This window comes from Mercenaria mercenaria, chromosome 9 (genome assembly GCF_021730395.1).
Source record: "Mercenaria mercenaria strain notata chromosome 9, MADL_Memer_1, whole genome shotgun sequence".
In the NCBI taxonomy this organism is placed as follows: Eukaryota; Metazoa; Mollusca; class Bivalvia; order Venerida; family Veneridae; genus Mercenaria; species Mercenaria mercenaria.
Genome location: NC_069369.1, coordinates 47,086,830 through 47,110,491, shown reverse-complemented (window position 1 = coordinate 47,110,491; position 23,662 = coordinate 47,086,830). Strand labels below are relative to the sequence as shown.

Sequence of the window (23,662 nt, the reverse complement as noted above, 5' to 3'; positions counted from 1 at the left end):
ATTCCGGTTTTCGATATGTGATTATCACGGGTTTATAAATCTTATGACGACAACATCATGTGGCCCTCGTGGTTTTTCTTTGCGAAGAACATCACATCTGCATGAAAACAGATGACAAAACTTTTATTTGGAAATAAAATAATAAAGCCAAAAGAAGATAGATATAATGGCGAAGTCGCCTCATCAAATATAAGTCTCTGGTTTAAACCAAAGATCTATAAAAATAAATAGATCGGCAACTTGAAAGGCATGTAGAGCAAATCTCGCCAAAAAAACGTGATAACTGAATGAGATCTCGCTTACCGGAAGTGACGCGTTCTCCACGCGCCATTTTGTAGGCGAAAGCAATTATTCATCGGTAAATTAATTATCACCGTATGACCACGCTTCTTTTGATGGTAAGAAACATGTACTTTGTGTCTTAAGACTATTTCACATTAAAGTAGGCTAATGTTGTTTTAGAAGCTAACATGTATTTTAAATTATGTAGTTTTAAAGGTATTAATTGTAACTCCATGCTCGCCGATGTTTGTTTTACTAAGATAACGCCGATTCACGCTTTGACACGAGATCACTCGAGATTACAGCCAGTTGCCATTCTGTGTATTTCATACTTCTTTGTTTAAACCTATCGGGTTTTTTTTCCAAAGCATCGTGTAATACTTCGTCAATCGACGCCATTTTGAACGTTAAGCCGAACGCTTGTTTAACAAGTCGTCTGACTGGTTCAAATAAAAATAGATTGGTGGAAAAGAAAAGAGCTATATAGAAGGATGAATTTGAATGGATCGCCATCAGATCTTACATTTAGGAAGATGGAGTACTTTAGTCAGATTATATACACGAATATATGCGACATCGACCTTAACACTGTTAAATAGGTATCAACAACTACAAGAAAATTTTGTTTTGACAATTGGACTCTGCTGATCTGCTCCAGTATCCTAACGCATTATGTGTTATTTTGTGACTTTCATTTCTGAATTCCTCCTGACAAATAGACACACGTGGTTAGGCGTTTCTTCCTTCTAAAATTTTACGCGAGTAATAGTGCCTTATAGTACTTCTTCCTCAAACAAAATTGAATAAAAAAAACCTATGCTTCAAGCTTGGGTTATTAGAGTTATGTTAAATGTGCGTTTTAAATATCAATCGGAAAAAACATAAAGAAGTGTGATATAGAGCAATAGCGTATTTGTTTATAAAATGAGCAGCATTGACTAGCAAAATTTCATGAATAGAATATATTAACAACATTTATAAACCGCGACAGATAAATGTATTCCCAAAAGTTTATTCGACGCCGCCAGGAGGTGGTGTCGAGTATATGGGATACACTTTAATTCTGGACCATGTAAACACAGTTATGAATAGTTTCGAAACGATAAATAGAACACAGTGAATAGTGTGTTAAAGGACCCACGATATTGCACAATAGATTTTAGTGAATAAAGAAAAAATGGCAATAAGAAAAGATCAAAAATGTATGTTAAGCAAATTATCATGTGATATAAAACGATGTTTTTTTTTTGTCATTCCTCTCCTTATTTGAAGAGCAGAAAATACTTCTTTTTATTTAAAAATTCGTCAAAATGTTGATCCGATTTATTGATAAGGGAGGTTACTGTAAGTCAAGTTTTCTATTTCTGACCTTAGTATAACCTACTTTATACCTGATACAATGGTATTTATACCACAGTTAGCAGTGGGTTATTATGCTTGCCAAATAATACACTCCCGTATGTAAGGATCTGTGACGTCACCGATAAGGGCGGCTATCTAAAAATAGCACAGGACTCAATTTGCGGACAAACAATCGGTGCATTCATTGTACAATAGCATAAGTAAACCATAGATTTTGCATTTATTTCGTTATTTTTGTTCAGGTTTCTAGCATGCACATCGCAAACAAATGTTTTTTCTTCACTTTTTATTTCAGTAAACTAGCCGAGAAACTCTTTAATTTATATCCATGTTAGAAATTACATACCGCTTTTTCATCAATATATATGTATGAATGGATGATGTTATTATATTATTCTGTTCATTTTGTGACACATCCAGTTTTAAAAAAAGAATATTTAGAAAAAAAAAGAATAACTCGGAGAAATGTATTAATACCAAATGGAAAGCGTTATTTAAAACAAAAATGTATTCACATATATATCCAAATTGTTCTTCTTAGTTACCGTCATATATTAACATATTTTTGTAAAAAAGAAATCTTCCTTTTTAAGTGTTTATAAATGTGATGAACAACATGTATATTTTAAAGTAACCAGACCATGCAGACTCTGACATATTTCTAGTATCATTTCGGTTCAACCAAAGAGGACTTCAGGTTCACCGTTCGTCCGAAAAAACTGAGTTTTATGATATTCCAAAAGTATATAAGAAAGTTTGATGACATTTGCTTTGTGTGTAGGGGTAATATAGAGATTATGCATGTTATATCATTCTTTTCTTGGACAAAAATTTTGGTTAGTTTGGTGTATAATCTGAATCCTGAAATCTAACATGTGGGTGACTAAGGTCCATGAAACTTTATCAGTGAATAGAAAATGATAATAAATTTGTTTTTAGTTTCTGTGAACCACAACTTTGAAATCATTAATTTTCAGTATTTCCTCATTTCCCAACAAACTGCATTTATATGAAACTTCATACACATGCACCTGAAATAAGAACTTTCCACAGGTGCTGACCTTAGTTGATGAAATAATAACTTTAATTTTGTATGTAAAGGGACCGCCAACTCGCAATGTCAGTGTCATTGCAGGTGCAATGTCAAGGTCATTGCAGGTAGAGGATAATATTTCTTTATCATGTTTATTCTTGACTATCTTTTAACAGTTTATAACATATTTTGTATTATGTGCTAATGATGATAATTTGTAACCAGTCAGTCTAACACAGTAATGATTAGGTAATTTCTCATATTGCAGTAATTGTACTTTAGACACAACACTTGGCGGCGTCTTTGATGCTTGCATCAATGAATTTCCTTGTATCCTACATTAAACCATACTTGGATCAGGAATAAGCGGCACTAGATGAGGCTATGCAAGTAAAAAGACAAGGACTGCAATCTGTCAGAGAACAATGTTCAGACAGATATACCATACAAAGGTACAAGAATACCTAGAAATTGTAAAATTAGAAACAGATATCACAGAGGCAAATAAATAGACAACTTGTTTCGCAGCTGATAAATAGCCGCGCAACCATTCGAAAGTATTAGAAATGGATTTCAGTGGCCGAATTTGCAACAGTTGGAAAAATATCAACGTCTACTGGCGGTATTGTTTTCAGGACATTATTCACCAGCTTAATGCAATGTGAAACCGAGTTGTGTAAGTTCAAAGCGATATTGTCCAGTAAAACAGCTAAGTTATACCCGCAATTTGCTATTTAGCCAATATCTTAAAAATTACCGAAAGTTCGGTTTTTGAAATTAAGCATACAATTAACGTATCGTTAATAACATATCAAATTAAAAGAAGAAAAAAAAAACAAAGAAAAAAAACAAAAGCAAATAACTCAAATAATATTATTTTATTCATTCACTACCTCACCCATTTTTATGATATAAATCATAGCTTGAAATACATTTAAAAGTTGTGTTTTTGGAAAACAAGTTAATATTATTATCATAAGAATACCGAGACCAGTGTATATATTGATTTTCTAAGAGAAAATGGTTTTTAAATACCCCTTTTCGGTAGTGCACGACAAGGACATAAGTTTATTTTTGTTATCATTTCCTTCCCTCATAGCGGTTTTCGCTAGTTTGTAAACTCTAGATATTTTAGTGACTTTTTAGCCCACCAGAGCCAAAGGCTCAGGGTGAGCTACTCTGATCACTCCCATCCGTCGTCCGTCGTCCGTTGTCCGTCATCCATCATCCGTAAACTTTTACTTTAAACAACATCTCCTCTTAAACCGCTAGGCCAATTTCATGCAAACTTCACAGGAATGTTCCTTGGGTGAAGCTCACAAAATTGTTCAAAGAATTGATTTCCATGCAGAACTCTGGTTGCCATGGCAACCGAAAGGAAAAAATTAAAAATCTTCTTCTCAAAAACCAGAAGCCCTAGAGCTTAGATATTTGGTGTGAAGCATTGCCGACCTCTACCAAGTTTATTCAAATCATGATCCCGGGGTTAAAACTGACCCCGCCCCAGGGGTCACTTGATTTTACATAGAAAAATCTTAAAAAATCTTCTTCTCAAAAACCAGAAACCCTAGAGCTTGGGTATTTGACATGTAGCATGGCCTTAGTGGACCTCTACTAAAGTTATTCAAATCATGACCCCGGGGTCAAAATTGACCCCGCCCTAGGGGTCACTTGATTTTACATTGGAAAATCTTCAAAAAATTTCTACAAATAAACCAGAAGGCCTAGAGCTTAGATATTTCACACGTAGCATTGCCTAGTAGACCTCTACAATTTTTTTTTCAAATCATGACCTCCGGGGTCAAAATTAACACCGCCCCAGGGGTCACTTGATTTTACATAGGAAAATTTTCAAAAATTTTCTAAAAAAAAAACACAGAAGGCCTAGATATTAGATATTTGACAGGTAGCATTGCCTAGTGGACTTCTACAAAATTTGTTCAAATCATGATCCCTGGGGTCAAATTGACCCCGCCCCATGGGGTTACTTTATTGTACATAGAAAAATCTTCAAAATTTTCTAAAAATAAACCAGAAGGCCTAGATCTTAGATATTTCACATGTAGCATTGCCTAGTAGACTTCTACAAAATTTGTTCAAATCATGACCCCCGGGGTCAAAATTGACCCCGCCCGAGGGGGCACTTGATTTTACATAGGAAAATCTTCAAATTTTTTCTAAAAATAAACCAAAAGGCCTAGAGCTTAGATAATTGACATGTAGCATTGCTTAGTAGACCTCTACAAAATTTGTTCAAAGAGGATCCCCGGGGTCAAAACTGACCCTGCCCAAGGGGTCACTTGATTTTACATCTTCAAAAATTTTATACAAATAAACCAGAAGGCCTAGATCTTAGATATTTGACAGGTAGCATTGCCTAGTAGACTTCTACAAAATTTATTCAAATCATGACTCCCGGGGTCAAATTGACCCCGCCCCATGAGGTTACTTGATTGTACATAGAAAAATCTTCAAAATTTTCTAAAAATAAACCAGAAGGCCTAGAGCTTAGATATTTCACATGTAGCATTGTCTAGTGTACCTCTACAAAATTTGTTCAAATCTTGACACAGCCCCAGGGGTTACTTGATTGTACATAGGGAAATCTTCATAAATTTTCTAAAAATAAACCAGAAGGCCTAGATCTTAGATATTTGATATGTAACATTGCCTAGTAGACTTCTGCAAACTTTGTTCAAATCATAACATTTCAGTTTGACATTTGAAACATGTAGCTCATATTACTCAGGTGAGCGATCCAGGGTCATCATGACCCTCTTATTGTAACTTTTAAGGTAAAATGAGTAAATTTATATGACTGCATTGTCTGATTATGTTGAGTTTTGACATGATATCCACAACATATTGCTCTGAACGTAAGCTACATTTCAAAGTGGAACGTTCAGCATTTTCTTTAAGATAATGGCAAAATAACAATTGACGGGTAACTGTTTTGTTCATTAACATGTACATATTACTATATAAATGGTGGTCAAGAGTAACTTTGTAAAAGAAGGAATGTGGCAATGATACAATAGATTATTAGCATATATGTTTGGTAGCATTAATTGTAAGACTAATTAACAGAAAATAACTTAAAAATATTCCAACAACTATGAAGAGGCGTGGAATTTGAAGCACGTGCAGTAAGTGACAGAAGTTTGCACGAACTTTTCAGTATACATTGTGACATTGTGAAATAACACCTTGCGTCTTATGGCGCTTTAGTGAAATATATAGGGATTGACTGACACATTGAAGGACAGTTGTTTTAGTTAGAAATAAAGAATTAAATGGGTTTTTTTTGTGCTTTTAGACTGCTAAGATTTTAGATATAACTTATAGTTTTACAACTAATATTGAACATTAAATCTTTCAAAGTTTTGATAACAGGCATTTTGTTTTGTTTCTTTCTTTCTCAGTCAAGATTAGAAAAGTGCCATGGATGTATCTGCTTTTGACTAGCTCTTCAGCTATTCAATATTATCACTGTTTAAGTTGTCAGTTATCTCCAACACTATTACCATTTCTTGGGTATAATATATGTGTTCGTTCTTTGTGTTAATAGTGTATGCTTCTCATCGTACGGCGGAATACAATATATATTTATATACACTTAAGGCAACTTCTAACGTTCCCTGATATCTTTTTCAGTATCTTTCTTATTACTTATAATACATTTTTGAAATTTCTCACATACGCAGAAAATATGTTAAAAAATACATATGTAAGTTTCAACGAAATCGAATAATGCTATGATATATTATCCTTATCATGCTGGACGGACACGATTGATTCTGCCTTTGCGACCAGTGCAGATGATGATCAGCCTGCAATCCGCCATTCAGACAGTATCTTTTTGGTATGCACCCCTTTTAATAGTTAATGGTACTGTCCAAATTGAAAGATGGACAAGTTCATTATAGAAATTTAGCAGGGTAAGGGTTATTCATTCTACCGCAATTTCCAAAAGTAACAAAGATACACATAAATAGGTATAATTTAAAAAAAAAAACAATTCCTGTATTCTGCCATATCTTTGGAATAAATCTAAATTTGGTTTGATATTTGTCTGTTAATAGTGAAAAGTCAATATCTGTACCTCTGTATCATTAAAATTGATATTATTTCGTGTAAAAAAAAACACAAAACTTTTATGTATATTTTGTGACTTTTTAAAAATGGGTAGCCGTCGTAAAATGTTTGTACAGTTTGATTTTGTTGAAAATGTGTTATTAAACATATATTTGTATAAATGTGTGAAAAATTTAATGAGTTTGCCTGAGATTATTGCAGATAGCCCTAATAATTTCGAGGGGTTGGGGTTGGGTGGGGATGGGGGCGTGTATGGTGGCTGATTTACGTCGTTTCGTTATGTTACGTTGGCGTGAGCGCGGCTTTTGTAGCGCATTTCGTTGTGTCGTCCCGGCGTCTGTGCCAACGCGCCATAATGGAGTTTTGAAAGTTTTGTGTGTCATTTTAGACCGTGCGCAAACACTACAAAACGAAACTAACTACGTGACATAGGCCTAATGCGCCAAAATGAAATAGTATTAAATAAAAAGTCACGATTGTCCAAACGGAACACCGTAGTAAGGGGGCGATAGAAGTTTCGATTAGCATATCTGCCTTAAAACTGTTTTAGGTTTGTGTGTGTGTATATAAGGTTATTCATAGTCGACACCGGTAACCCATATGGGCAACTCCTCCAGAAGACTGTTAGTAATGTTAGTATGAGGATAGTGCAAGGTACAGAATACGCTTCAGAAGCTTCCCTGGTTCTTCAGCGTGCCAGGTGTTAAGCATCCATACACGGGGTTTTTATCCAAATGTTAGTAATTTTAGTTGGAGCAGCAGGGGTTCGAACTCACGACCGCTGTCCTAGTTTTGCACTCATGACAGCTACTAAATGCACACTCTGTGATTTTATATCATTGTCGTTTTAGTTAAAGAGCCTCCGTTATGTGTATACAATTTGAATACAGCTACAATGTACTATTATGTCTATTTACAATCAAAGCTATTTTTATGAACGTTTCTTAAAGAAAGTGTTAATATGACAAAACAATAATTGATATAATACATTGCATGCCTTCTTTTTCTTCCAGTTCATTGCAACTGCTGCAACAAACACTAAAAGCCCGGCAACAGGTTACTGTATAACACTTAATTTTGGTGGCACTTTTATTATGGCGCTATTGGCGGTCGAGCTCTCTTGTGCAAAAATATATCTCCGCCAATTAGTCATGCTAAATTAGATTGCCGCCAATATAGGACTTGACACTCTTTAACGCATGGGTAACGATTAATGCGACGTTTTCAATATTTTTTTTTATTTTTAAGCGTAATTACCGTTCTGATTCAGAAAGAACACTACGTTACACCAGTTAAAGGCAAAGAGTTTTATTTTGACACACTGTAAAGATTGAAATTCGAAGCCAATTAAAGCAATTCTGTACATGTATGGTAAGGTACAAATAGTCCTATACATAGTATGAAGTTACTTTACCATCATTTATAAATGAGTCATTTGTTGTTCATTTCATCATTTTAGTAATTTGAGCTTTAAGGATAACATGGTGTAATAGCCATATTTTATATCTTGTAACTGGATGATAATATTTGAATGAAATTAGGTCACTTTAAAAAAGACATTCAAAATTAAAAACTTTTCACCGAGAGATTTTTCAAATTTTATCATTTTTTGGGGAGATAATTGGTATTGAAGTTAACATTGATGCCTATGGGAAATATATAATTTCTTTGATTATGAGAATCTGAACATGAGTTTCGAGAAAATTTTGCGGTAGAAAGCTGCATTATATGATTCTGATACAAATATCAAAAAGAAATATAAAATTCCCCGTAGGTAAAAGGAAAAAAAATTTTTTTCTATTTTTCAGGGGAGATAACTCATGAAAAAATAAAATTATCAGGATGGTAATCTAAAGGAAATTTTTGAGAACTTCTGTCACTATATAACTTGTCAATATGCACCTTATTTCTATCGTTTGACATTTTTAAAGCTTACATTATCAAGTTGTATGTACACTTCTGGTGAAATTGAGGCCTATTACACCATGTTATCCTTAATTATCTTTGCTTGAGTGTGCCAAATTGAATTTGGCGAAAATCCAAAAACTGCGCCATAATAAAAATGCGCCCAAAACACATTTTAGAAAACCCCGCTCCATTCGGTACCGCCAAAATTAAGTATTATACATGATTATTGGAACTTTGCCGCAAAACCGAGAAAACCCAAAATAGCAATTAATTCGGCACATTCACAGGATAAGGTAGCTCGACAATAAGCTTCTATTGAAACGCAACTGTCTCTACTTAGAGCACACACCATATCAGCAATGCAAGTAACCGTCATATCCACAGAATCATACATATCATTATCAAGGGCCGGTAGGCAGTCAGCTGCAATACCCACAGAACCAGCAACAAGCTTCTGTAGGAGTTCAACACTCATACGCACAGAACCAGCTCTCCCAGCCAGAACAGCTCTCCCAACCAGAAGATCCACATGGCACTCATAAGTCATATTCGCAAAACCCAGATACCTGGTGTCACGCTAAAAGATCACCAGTTGCCATCTTCGACTGGATGCAAAAAAAAATATAGTTATTGCCCTAAACAATATAACTTGATAATGATACAACAACGAACACGTAACTTTTGAATGTTCCTGTTTTCCTATTTTTATTGATTAATACAGTGTAATGGATAACGTATGGTATCTGACTTCAATAAATATTTTTTCCAGATATGAAAAACTGTTTATTGGAACCGAGGGTACTCTATGTGTCTAATTTAACTTTTTTTCACAGAATCTTATATTTCCTACTTTTCTTTTTATTATTTTTATATTTTGGTATTTTAATTTATTAATTCTTGTTCATGTTTTCTTCATAGGAATGTGTGATATCGTACATACAAAAGCATTGGCATGAACTTTACAATGAATGAAATCACAAGATATGTGAATGTAATACAATTATTTTTTACGGAAAGCAAACATGTGAATGCAAATATTTTTACGAGTACAAATCATTCAATAGCAATTTTTAAATATTTATACTGTAATAACATATCTGAAATGCTTAATATAAATACATTCATATACATAAATTAAAAAGAGTAAAGGTAACTCATAATTATGTTACAGTATCTCGAAAATAACAATTATTCTTATGAACCCATAATCTTCTTTATTACATAGATGTTGTCTCGTGGACGGCGTCTTATCATTCAAAGTTTCGGGTAATGTCATGTTTTTATAACGAGAAATAAAAAAAATTGTTTAAAAATCTGTAAAAAAATGTCATAAATTTTTAACCTAAAAGAAACGCCGACGGGAATTAATCATTGTCACACAATATATACATGCTTACGTTTTGTGAATGTTGTATTTGTTGTATTTTTGTGTATGTATTTATAAATGTTGTTTAAAGTACATGTTTAAATGCTAGATGTTTCATCAGTCTCGGTCACATTTATTTGTTGAATAAATAGATTTAATTAATCACTGTAAAACTGTAATACTGATTATTTGATATTGTCTACTTGGTTACTTCTGTATATAGATTACATTTATTGTATTTTTAACATCAAAATAGTAAATCAATAGTAAAGTAATCAAAACAATGAAATCTTACGTTATATGAATGTTGTCTTTGTATATACGAGTATATCATCACACAGTGTATAAATATATATTTGAATGCTTTCTTATAATATTTTTTTTAACTTGATTTTCTTTTCATTTTTTTTTTTACATAATTCTATTACCCTTATTTTGCTGCACCAAATTAACTGAAATGAATACTTCGCAGACCTTTGTTATGTAATTTTTCACATACCTTCAAGATTTATCAAGATTAACAAAAATCGATACTCGTCAGTTAAGCAACGTTTCGCGTTTACAAGTCATAACAGATATTCAGTTGGTATAAGGGAAACAATCGATTTTTCCGATCTGGCTTAATAATCAAGGATCAATACTCTTCAAAACACGGTCTCATTTCTGGACATGCATAAATGTTTAACCTGAATGAAACGCCGACGGCAACGCGGACACCGACAACAACTTGGTGCCGAGATGAAAACAATAGGCCCCCTCTATCTTCAAAAATGAAATTTTTCTGATAACAACAGAAAACCTAATTTTATTTTTATTGAAGTATTAGAGCGAAATTTATCCTACCACTATGCATTTATCAGGCCGATATCCGCCTGCCTTGTAAATTTGGGGTTTATTCAGTCAATACAAATGTATACCGTCAATACAACTGACACAAAACTTGGCTAAACCAATGAAAAAAAAACATGAATTAAAAAGAAATTCGTTTGTCTTACATGTAAGATCCAATATCTTTATAGTGATACCGACACATTATTTTGTATCCTAGGCTACGCCACTAGTACAAATATTGCATGTTGGTCTACACGGTCGAGGCAACGCGTATCCAGTCACCAACAAGCTGTGTAACGATTTTATATTGCCGACTACACTTAACTTCCCTACTTTCAGAATTTGGACATTAGGCTTTTTATTCTTGATTCTACAATTTACGGAACCGCCCCTAAAAATGCGTTTTCAGAAAGAAATAAAATTTGAAAAAGGTTTTTTTTATATCCTCCGCTCATGATGATAACGGCATAGAACCTCGCGGAAGGAAAGAAGGTGTCGCGTACTCTGGGTAGATAAAACAACGTCTCGTTTTCCAAATACCACAGGCATTAACACCTGCCTCGATGGAGTCATTCTTCCAAAACAGTTTGGAATTTTTAAACTTCATTTTTAAGCATGACGTATACGACCAATTAAAATTTCGATGTATCGACGTCTAATGGCTACGCCCACGAAAGATTCTGACCTGTATTATCCCCAAAGTTGTGGAGTTATTTCGATACAATACAACAGCATTCAAAGTTGCAACACAGGGCTTTCCTTGAAAAATGGGCAAGTGTCGTTGATATGCAGTCTATGTTTAAGTACGGCTGCGCGTGCGATAACTGACGTCCGGTAGCACAATGCTTATTTAAATCTAATAATAATATTGATATCAAAAATAGCAAATTTTCCCTGTAAATTAATATTTATAAGCATAATGATGTAAACTGATAAAGGTGTCATAAAAATGAAATAATTGTAAGGAATTATCTAGCCGTCCGGTAAACGGACGTGGCGTCCAGTAATCAATTTGTTTAAGAATGATGTATTTTTCAATAAAATTATTGTAGGCTACTTTGCATGGTAAGATGCTTAACTACATCAGATCAATATTTGTATTAGGAGTGCTGCTGGTTACAGATGAAATTACTGTCTCTTCCAATGTTGACAAACATTGACACACAGAAATTTCACAGATGATGGTAAAAATGAACTGTTGTGTTACACTTTTAATAAAGAAATTGATTACACAATACTTAGAAAAATCTTAGAGGAAAAGCTAGTAGTCCAAGTAACTGGACGGTTAGAATACAGGTTAAGCGTCCATTTATCAGAATGTTATAACCTTCCAATGAGTAATTATAAAATGATTTTACTAATTACAGAATATTGATGCATCATTCACAATCTAAAATGATAATTACTTATTAGGCACAGTGCAATGGTTTTTGTCATATAGTTGGAGTCCTAAGTTTCATGCTTGGTCCATAAACTTTGGAAGTTACGAGCCAAGCTGTTTCATAGCTGCTGAGTGTTAAATTATATCCCTGGGTATAGGATCTGGAAGATAATGTGGTTCAAAAGTAGTAAACTAGGTTCTTTCTATATTTTGAATTAATTTTAGTCAGAGTTTGACATCTGACGGCTTTATTTTAACTCACTAAATATGTGAGAAAATTGGCAGGTTTTATGGAGAACAGTACGAGTACTGGTCCTTTCCAAGAAAAATACTACAGCTTATTGCCCAGCTGTATATTACTGTAATTTTGCAGAAAAAAAAACAAAGACAAAAAAAATTCTCAAGCAGCTACGACAAGTCCCAAGGTTCATGTTTAATCAAACATGACTAGGGTAAAGTTGCAACTACATTGAAAAAGTGTTTCAGGGTGGAGGAAAGTTTCAAGATAAATGTATCTAAAAATTCAATGAAAAATTATCATTAAATGCTTTTGAATATATCAATACGGTACAAATTTGATAGAAATGTTAGAAAGTTTGGATTTTGTCACCGTACAATAGATTTTTAAATACTGAGTCTTCAACAACCGATGCGGATTTCGTGTGAACTTACTTTTGCAAAATGGTACGCAAGAGAAATTAAAACACCACCTTCCCTAACGTTATGTCTCTGGCACCATAGCTTAGGGAGCTAATGGGTTAAGGGCAACATCACGAAACTTTATCTCAAACATTCTATAAGCATTCAGTTAGAAACATAGGTGGATTTTTCTGCAAGCGTAAACCAAAGAATTAAAAAAGGCAAATCCTTACTCTTGCCGACTGCTCCGTACTTTAGTATTTGCTGAATAAATCGTAATTAGACAACCGCAAGGAAAGTGGTCTTAAAATGATAAAGGCTATATACTAGCAAACTGATGGATAATGGTACACTCGAGACATAAGCTACCAACAGTGCGAACTGACTTTGTTTGGTTTATGACATAATGTTTGTTTATAGTTTTTTAACACCAGTCATAAAATGCACAATGTACTGTATTTTGACTGAATCACAAAACACAAAAGCTTAATTGTACAGGTTATGAAATGGTTCTTTTCAGAAACACAGAACACTTTATGTTCCATCTTTTTGAAAATCATCAGATTTCACGATGTCAGAAATGTCTTGAAACTTATGCTTTCATCCCGTTTCCTGTGAAATCCTTTATCATGCACGTAGATGAAAGGATCCTACAACAAACTGCTGAGTAACGAATATGTTAAATACTTTGCTTTACGATGATTTAACTTCTAGACACGAGTTCAACATAACTTGGCGTAATCTCGCATACAGATTTATTGTTCTTCTATTTCCGCTTCTTATATCTTTGTGTACGTACACTACGTAAGAGAATACAGGGATAACTTTTAAAGAAGCTAGAAAGTGCCTTGCTTAGCTGTTATGAGAGGACAGGGGTGGAGCTCAAAGTGATATGCCACTGGAAAAGGGTCTATGAACGTTTACAATTCCGCCTCGATAGCTCAGTGGTAGAGCTTCCGCTTCGAGTGCGCAAGGTCGTAAGTTTAATCCCTGGCTGCGTCATACCAAAGACGTAAAAAGGTACCAGAAATTCCCTTGCTTGGCGCTCAGCATTAAAAAGGAAACAGGCTTCCCCTCTCTCATACAGTCACGGCGATTGACATCATCAGGAATGAGGTGTCGAGAGTGAGTTGAGGTGTCGAGAGTGAGTTATCTAAGTTGAAATAACTTGTTTCATAATGGACCTAACATAAATTAGTATAAAACAAATCAAAATCAAGGCCGAAACAGTGGAAAATGTCAGTGATTCCACCGAATGCCAAGTGTTTCTCATTCTGTCTAAAAATGAATATAAACATGTATCCAGTCCCTGAAATATTTTCAGTACTGAGATCCTAATGACATTTGTTTCAAATACGCAAGCTTCTAAGTGCTCAACTGGCTCAGTTACCCTGTTAGGCTCATTTCTGCACTTTGGGAAAAGCGATTGATGCAGTATTCTACTTGCGGTAGATTGGTCCTTTGCGTATCATCGAGCTCTTTTTGTTTATTAAAGATGACCGCGGCCTTATTGGCTTTTGTAAGCCAGCTTTCGATTGGTCACTTGTCATAAACGAACCACCATTTTGTTTTAGGTTGATGGCATTCTCTTTATAATTGATGGAAAAAGCTGGGAGCCAGGAATTGGAGATGTTCTGCGTTTTAGGTAGTTTTCATAGTAAAATCCTGTCGTAATACTGTCTCGCCGAGACGAGCCAGCAAAAACGGTAAAAGCACTACATTTTCCCCAGGAAAAGATATTCACGTTTCAATCGTACGCAGGTTCAAGCCTTTTAAAATTGGTGTATGAAGATATAATGGCTGTGGCCTGTAAAGGCACCAGAAATGATGTAAATGTCAAATAAATAACTAAAACACAAAATGGCGTGAACCGCCGCAAGAAGTATATTTCAGTACATGTGCGCTTTCTACATAATTATATCGACAAATACAAACAAATGAACGTTTTTAGGATGATAGAACAATTACAAACCAGTTACTGTGGCACCAGAAATAATGTAAACGTCAAAAGAATGACTAAAACATAAAATGGCAAGAACCATCGCAAAAGCATATTTCAATAAGCGCATGCATGTAGGTGACGTCAGGTTATGTAAATGAATACAATGTAATTGTCGTCTATCTAGCTAATAAAGTAGCAATTAGAATTTAAGTTTGGTTTGTGATTGATGGATGGGTGGATAGACGGATGTGTCGAACATCAGTTTTATATACAGTATGTGTTGTGTGTGCTGGTATTGAATGTATGGATATCGATGTAGAAGTGTTTTTTCTGTTTGGTTTAGCGCAGTTTTTCATCATTATTTCTTATAGTTGCTTATTTACACAAAGCGCGGGAAACCAACGTCCGTAAACAGGAAAGACGTCATAACGTTTTAAAGACAAATGAAAAAAGTTTAGGTCCGGTTTTGTTTTATTAGTTACATCGAAACGTTATGAATTTTAGATAAAATAACGTTTTTTTAATCGAGAGATATACTATCAGCAATAAAGGGGTCAGTTAATGGATTTTTGTTCCGTTTTATGAAATAAAATGTAAATTACTACATAAGTCTTCTACATATATGTACTCAGTTCGTACTACGTCATTTACAGCACGAGAGGCATCTTACACCCCGGTTTTTTTTCAGCACCGGTACGACAATAGACGTCGGACAAAACACCTCTTTTTATTTTTATACTCTATTTTTGTTTAAAATAAAGTTACAATTGTTCGGCAATTAAAATGATAGTTAATTTTAAATTAATAAATTTTATGAAACCTTTTAACATTATTTGATACTGTTGATAAATAGCAATGAAACTGGTGCTATTTTAGCGGCATTATAAAATATGTCAAGCGATTATGCATTTCATGTCGGTGCGTGCCCGATATAATCAAGTCATAATTTATGGCTGACTAAACTTTTTAACTTGACGTTTCGGACAACGTGACTATGTACTCTTACAATCACCGCCATGTTTGATATCAGTGAAATGCGTCGCTGTTAACTATTTTCTAACAAATATAACACCCACTGACAGTCGAACAGTTTTCTATCTTAATTTCATCCCCTATAAAGTTTATCAGCTATCGTTTCTTTTGATTTCAATTATCCGATCAGGCTGGTTTTCATAAGTAACCAAAGCATGTCAGTATCTATCTAACATGTGACCTAGTGAAATCCAATACTTATAACAGCGCCTACGTGCATGCAAGCTTAACCTTGAGTCTGCTGGTGGCGAGTGATTCTACCTTTGCGACCAGTCCAGACCAATATCAGCCTGCACGTCATAGTACGCACTGTTCGCTATTCAGTCAGTAAATTTTCAGTGAACACCCCTTCAAATAATAAATGGCATTGCTCAAATTGAATGTTCGACTAGTCCATTTTAGAAATTTATGCAATTTATATCAGGTGAATCTGTTGGCTTATGTCATTTTTGGCGTGTAAAATTGTAAAAACTTTACTGTTTTTATTTTGGCCTAACTTGTCCAGAAATGAAAGCAGATATAAGATGATAATTGGCCTTAAATGTCAGAAGGCTCAATATTGTGTACAATACAGAGCGGAAACAAGATGGAAGGCTCAAACATTTGACCCTGAGTTGTGACCTTGACCTTAAGCCAACATGGCTAACTCATGAGTTCTGCACATCGTCTTGATGAGGTGATCATTTGACCAAAGTTTCTTGAAATTCCTTCAAGGGGTTTAGGAGGTACAGAGCGGACACTAAATGGAAGGCTCAAACCTTTGACCTTGACTTGTGACCTTGACCTTAAGCTGACTCATAAGTTTTGCACATCGTCTTGATAAGGTGATCATTTGACCAAAGTTTCATGATTATCCTTCAATGGGTTTAGGAGATATAGAGCAGACACAAAATTGAAGGCTCAAACCTTTGACCTAGAGTTGTGACCTTGACCTTGAGCCAATATGGCTGACTCATAAGTTCTACATATCCTCTTGATGAGGTAATCATTTGACCCAAGTTTCATGATTATCCTTCAAGGGGTTTAGGAGATACCGAGCGGACACGAAATGGAAGGCTCAAACCTTTGATCTTGAGTTGTGACCTTAACCTTTATCCGACTCATTGGTTCTGCACATCGTCTTGATAAGGTAATCATTTGACCCAAGTTTCATGATTATCTTTCAAGGGGTTTAGGAGATACGAGCAGACATGAAATGGAAGGCTCAAACCTTTGATCTCTAGTTGTGACCTCGACCTTGAGCCGGCATGGCTGACTCATGGGTTCTGCACATCATCTTGATAATGTGATCATTTGACCAAAGTTTCATGAAAATCCTTCAAGGGGTTTAGAGATACAAAGTGGACACGAAATGTTACGGACGAACAGACGGAGACCATTCCTATAACCTCCCACCACTCGTGGTTGGGGATTAAAAATAACTGATAAGCTTTTATTACTTATGTATACAAACCATTGCACAGGAAGGATCTTCTTGCAGTTTCTATGATTTTAGTATAAAACACTGGACCCACCGATACTCTCAATTGTGACAAGCGGCATACATCCCATCACTTAATCTGATTTTCTACAATGTCACTGACATTTCTCTGCATATGTATTTAATTCCCTTATTCATAATATACATTGCATTGCACAACTATAGGACTACCATATTGTATTAACGCACTCGAAACAGAGAAAAAACACTTGTGCCAAAAATAGAAGTCCTACAAATGAACTTGGTTCATACTTTTCAGTGTTTATTCCAATAACCCCAAAAGTAAAGGGGGTCATAGACAGATAACTGTCTGACAAACAAACAGGAGCAACAGTAAGGTGACAAACCCACATTAATGGGTCTAAAATTCAGCCACAACAAATTCTATATTTGGTATTTGTTTATTTAGGACAACATTGAAGCCAATTTTACCAATAAATATTGAAAGCACTTCACCACTGATATATCACATGCATAAGAATGGGCTATAAATAGTAAACAGACTTGTAATGTTTACATTCTTTGTAACAAATAATGAAAATATTATCACTAATAGCAATACATAAGGGACTGGTTGAAACCCTAAAATCCTTGTTCAATCTGAACATATTTATAGTGAAAAGATATTTCTTTTAAACAGTATAGAGATACAGTCTATTTGGGTAATCAGAACCAGTCTAAAATGTTACTGCATTCTTTATGGTTTTATTTTTTATACTTTAAACTGAATTATTTTAAGTGATTTAGACAAAGCTGACATATAACATTTGAAAGCCCATTTTACTAAACTAGTGTCCATAGGTAGACATCTAAAGGTCAAAATGAATAACAGCAACAGTGATTTAGAATACCCAGAAAATAAGTAACTATACTAATGGTCTACTCAACGAAATTTTACACGATGAAGCATTACTCCTATTAAAATCTTCCGAAAATTGGTTCGAAATACCAAAGTACACTGTAGCATAGATGGTCATTGATCTATATAACACAAAAACATGCATACTTTCTACACAAGCTTATCTTCCAAGCAATATCATATTCTACAAATAGTATAATTTTGGACTGTCCTAGCACAGCTGTTCTATCCAGAAACAAGAATGTTTGTTGGATTTTATGTCAGACTGAAACAATTTAGGACATATGGCAACTATCCAGCTTTCAATGCTAGAGGGTGAGACTTTGTCCATTACTTCAGATGTGGACAGGCACCCTGGTATATCCACTGACCTCCTGTAAGTGACCTAGAAAGCATACTAGTATGGAAGAACCCTACACCCTAGTTGAGGTTATAAACCCACAGCAGAGAGGGGCAAATGATTGAAAGACAATGACATTAACCGCTTGGCGACTGGAGACTGACATTTACATCAAATGCACGTTTTCAAACATTTCAATCTCATTGACCCTAGACATCATTTTCTGTGTAAAAAGAATAACATACTGACAATCAAACATGGTTTGCAATATACACGGCTTGTAACAAATATACCTAGCAACCAGTTCCACCAATGAAAGCAGACATAAACTTTTATCTTGAAAGGAACCTGTAGTTTATCCTCTCCATAGTTTGTAAAATTAACTTTGCTTTTGGTTATTATCATTTTTGAAGTATTCTATGGGAGTTTTTTTTCAGGAGTACCCTGTAATAATTCTAAAGTATCACTATCAAACAGAATTATAATTGACAACTATTTCTTCCTTTATTTTAAATATAAAGAGGAAACCAGAAACAAAAATTTACAGGGAGATAAGTATGTCACAATTTACCAAATTTCTACTTAAAGTACCCTCACACCAAAAAGCATTAAACTTTAAATGGCCTGACCTCTGTGATTACAGCCTGACCCAAGCGAGACTCTATTTATTTTACAGGTGTTTTTATACACGAATACTGCTTAAAATGCTTACTGAATTAACTTATTTTTATTCAATACTTACAAAAGATTTCCTCAGTTGCATCTAAATAACTTCGCAATTAGCACACTATAAAGCACACATGATTAACTTGCTCTTTCAGTATGATCAAGACCTAAAGTACAAAACTGCTTCAAAGTTTAAGGTTACAGACAAAAATAAATACCCAACTGATAAAGCACCCATTCCTAACCAAAAAATGTTTATAATTAATAATAAAATATCGAGAAAAAATGTCCAATTTACTAATAAATGTTTCTACAACAATATTGCACATAGATCACGTGATGAGTCTTGAATGTAGACTTTGTAACTGGTTTGGTTGTATATTTATTGGGATTATCTGCCCCTTGCCACCCGTTGCAGGTACAGTGACACGGCCGACTAAAATACTGTCTCTCGTCTTCTCATGTAACACCTAGAGAAAAATAAATAATTAAATGTTTTATTCTAATTACACAACTCAAGAACATCTTAACAGGAAAATCCATCCAAAAAATCTGACAATTCAGAACATTTTGCTCATATTCATTTTATTTCATTTTTAAGTGCCTTCTCTAGCATTAGGTAAAAATACAATTACTGCTAAATCAGATATGACAAAAAAATCCAGTCTCATCATGCCAGTTTTAACCTGTTTGAACAGTAAATTCCTCTGACAGAAGTAAATTTACATCTGATATTACATGAGGACATATTTTCATGAAAGAAACAAAAGCGCAAATTTAGTCAAACTTCTTCAGAGGTGAAAATTTCTAATATTATACTATAGCCTTAAAGCACATTTTCAGACAAAAAAATTTATATCATAATGCTTCTTAAAGTCAACCCTATTTTCATCTTGTTTTTTTTTTTTCAGCCCAAAGCAAAATGATCCACCCGTTTATGATTTAATATGAAATTTAAAAAAAAACAAACTGAGATTGTTTCTTTCTACCTCTGTCAGCAGACATTTTATTTGTTTTGTTTTGTCCTCAGTCACTCTGATACATTGGGTCATAAAATGACTCAAAGGCAGACAACTGGGTAGAACCGTAAACCTTCCCTTAGCCAGCTGGATAACTTCCTCATATGAAGAAAATCAAGATTTTGAACCCAAGCTGAGAGAGGCAAGTGATTTGAAGTCAGTGACATTAACCACTTTGTGATGGAGGCCCTAGGGGAGCATACAGAGTTTTCTGTCCTTTCAGTGATACTGGGACAGTTGTAGTTGCATATCAAAACTGAGAACAGACACAGATTTTACGAGTAATACTGATGTAGAATATAACATACCCTTGCAAATTCTGGTGTCGGGAACACAGAGAAGTCTGTCCGAACCTGACCACCTGTTCTGTTGGCAGCTAGCAGTGTTGTCACTTGAACTTGTAGCTAGAATATAACACAAAACATTTATGAATCTTTTTAAATCTTTAAAAGCCTAAGGGTCTTAAACTCTGTTTTCCACAATAATTATATGCTGTTATTTTCTCCACTTACAAAACCTAAATGTCTGTTTATTGATTCTGAATTACATAATTGCACATTTGTACCATTCTGTTTTCTAAAGGGGAATCAAAATGATAAGTCACTGAATAATTTCAATATACATAATGAAAAATAAAAACTCTTTCAATTCAAAGACTTTGAAGTCTGATACATAATTTTTATGATGGTTTACAGCTTAATTCTGACTTTCAACAGTATTTCAGTCACATTCTCATCTATGACAACTTGCTTGCTGGTGAACAAATGATTAAAGTCAATATGTCTTGGGAAGCAATCAACCACTTATGCTAAAACCTGCAACTTGTCTGTCAGTTCTGCATGGCCTCACTGAAGCAGTAACAATGCTAGTCCATAAACTTTACTAGCAAATGTTTTCAAATATATATACCTCTTGCGTTTTTTTCTCCAGTACTGTAAGGTTGGCAGTGTTGCGAACAAGTTGTTGTTGTGGGTTAGTTGCCATGGATACAGGATCGGTTCCTGGCTTTCTCTTACTGATATCCACAACCTTAGGGCAGCAACTCATCTTATGTACAGTCTGAAATGGAGTTTATTTCTGAATTGTTAGTTGAATACAATGAAATATTTTGTCTTTGTTGGGTTTAACGTCGCATGACACAATTATAGGTCATTTGGCAACTTTCCAGCTTTGATGGTGAAGGAAGACCCCAGGTGCCCCTCTGTGCATTATTTCATCATGGGTGAGTACCTGGGTAGAACCACCGACCTTCCATCAGCCAGCTGGATGGCTTCCTCGCATAAAGAATACAACGCCCCAAGTGAGGCTTGAACCTACATTGGTGAGGGGCAAGTGATTTGAAGTCGGCAACCTTAACCACTCGGCCATGGAGACCCCAAACCTATCAGATACTACCGGTAATGCCTGCACACTTAACCTTCTTATTTCAACAGGCTGATCACAACTCTCGCCAACATAAATTTAATCATTGACCTATAGTAATCAAAGTTCTGATATAGTCTTGAAACTCAGACCTTGAATGCTAGACATAACTTTATCTGCAATACAAAACTGTCTGAGGATGTTGGATGCTATCTCTGGCAAAGTTCCATAATAACCTAATCCTTTTTAACAAAGGAGCAAAACGAAAAGGGTACTATGGGCTTTAGCCAAAATCACTCCCCTACCCCACACTAGATATCTGGAAAAATGATAATAAAAAAGTCTCAACTGTCCAAAAATAGCGTCATAAAATATGCCTGTTATGATATTTCTGTCCAAAAATAGTTACAGGCGATACAATGTACACAAAGAAATTTTTGGGAACCCTCCTGCTTTCGCCACTCAGGTCCAGAAATGCTACTGCCTCTTGAATTTTGGAAGGAGAGGTCTTTTTTACTCTTTTTTATGTTTTACTCTTTTTAAGTACTGTTAGCTCATTTTGGCCACAATACTGCATCTACTTTGGGATATTTTTGGACACTTAAAAAGGTGCTCTTTTGCTAGACTTTTTCATTTACAGACAGGTTGGGATTGTAAACTAGTATCTTGTACATTTGTTCTGCCTTCAGACATCATTTTCCCCACGCAAGTTGTATACAAACTTATGCATAATAAAGTCTAAGACAAAAAACAACTGCAGATCTAAAATCCACTGCTTGACACCATAATGGGAATAACATGAAACATAATCTTCTACAAACCTTAAGTAAGTCTGATGTCTGTTTTGTTAAACTGCCAAGATCCATCTTTCCAGGTACACCATCTGGTAATTCCGGTACTTCAACGACGCCTGTCTGACTTCTTCGTCCAATCTGCTTCTTGGGAACATGTAAAGGTGGCAATCTGGCCATCTGATCCTGAATCAACATAATTTATTATGTTATGTGTAAGCAACTTTTAAATAAAACCTGAAAAGTTAACTAAGGATGAGGCAAAATTATAAGCTTAACAAATGTAGCACAACTGTAGAACTCCCGTACCGATATATTTTTTCACAAGAGCTCTGCCAAGTGGGGCAATATATGAGGGAGAAGAGATGGGGAAGCAGCACCGTGTATGTGTGTATTTGGGGGGGTGGGGGTGTAATGTAGATTGTTGCAGTCTGCACACCATTTCATCACCAACTGCCTATATTCCAGGTTTCAAGTCAATACCTTATAAGTTAATATTTTATAAGTTATGTTCTGGACACAAAATATGATGGGTAGATTCTACTTTGCTGTGACCTTGGCCTTTGACCTACCAACCTGGTACCTCATCATCTCATCACCACCTACCTACATCCCAATTTTGAAGTCAATACCTTGAATGGTTATGTGTTATGCTCCAGACACAAAATATGATGGACTGTTTTTACTTTTTAGCCCAATTTGTGACATTGACCTTTGACCTAAAGAGCCAGTTCAAGTGCTCTGCACATTGTCTCCTCACCATCTACCTATATGCCAAGTTTAAAGTCAATACCTTTAATGGTTATATATAAGTTATGCTCCTTACAAATTTATGACAGATGGACAGACAGACGCATGTGCCATCACATAATACCTCCAATTTTCCAAAATGGGCGTAAAAAATTGGAAAGAAAGCAAAAAGAAACTCTAATTGTAGACTTATTGTGTTTCATCATATTTTGCAAAACACCTTTCTGAGCTGTTCCCTAGTCACTTTCATGATAACCATGTTCAAAGGTGTTTTATATACAACTTTCAGGGTGCCAAATTCATCCTCTTGCCAGTACAGACTCAGAGCCACCCGACTAAAGGGGCAGAGCATAGAGCAACAGGCAGCCCCAGAACAGAAAGAAAAAACTTTTATATACAGGCATGTCAGACATATTTAGCCTAGCTCTTTGCATACAGACAACCTTATATGCCCGTTTTATTGAACAGATACATGTGATCTCCACTTTCCTGGTATGAACCAGTATTTCGCTCATATTGTATAT

At 34.9% G+C, this 23,662-nt stretch overlaps 2 protein-coding genes across 10 annotated transcripts in view; one reads left to right on the top strand and one right to left on the bottom strand.

The window, feature by feature from the left end:
- Nucleotides 1–10,523, top strand: part of LOC123547041 (uncharacterized) — a 66,088-nt gene extending 55,565 nt beyond the window's left edge. The window contains exon 4 of one of the 2 annotated variants that reach the window (XM_045333793.2): nucleotides 7,786–10,523. In XM_045333793.2, the coding sequence (XP_045189728.2) occupies nucleotides 7,786–7,814 (29 nt within the window). In that variant the 3' untranslated portion in view covers nucleotides 7,815–10,523. Of the gene's footprint in view, nucleotides 1–2,945; nucleotides 7,735–7,785 lie in introns of those variants that run through there. The other variant, XM_045333794.2, reaches the window with a different exon arrangement.
- A 7,210-nt stretch (nucleotides 10,524–17,733) lies between these two features.
- LOC123547042 (dynactin subunit 1-like) overlaps nucleotides 17,734–23,662 on the bottom strand; it is a 54,421-nt gene continuing 48,492 nt past the window's right edge. For all 8 annotated transcript variants that reach the window (XM_053551339.1, XM_053551338.1, XM_053551337.1 and 5 more), the window contains 4 exons: nucleotides 22,419–22,574; nucleotides 21,145–21,294; nucleotides 20,544–20,639; nucleotides 17,734–19,686 (listed from right to left, as the gene is read on the bottom strand). In XM_053551339.1, coding sequence (XP_053407314.1) covers nucleotides 19,549–19,686; nucleotides 20,544–20,639; nucleotides 21,145–21,294; nucleotides 22,419–22,574 — 540 coding nt within the window. In that variant the 3' untranslated portion in view covers nucleotides 17,734–19,548. The remainder of the gene's footprint in view (nucleotides 19,687–20,543; nucleotides 20,640–21,144; nucleotides 21,295–22,418; nucleotides 22,575–23,662) is intronic.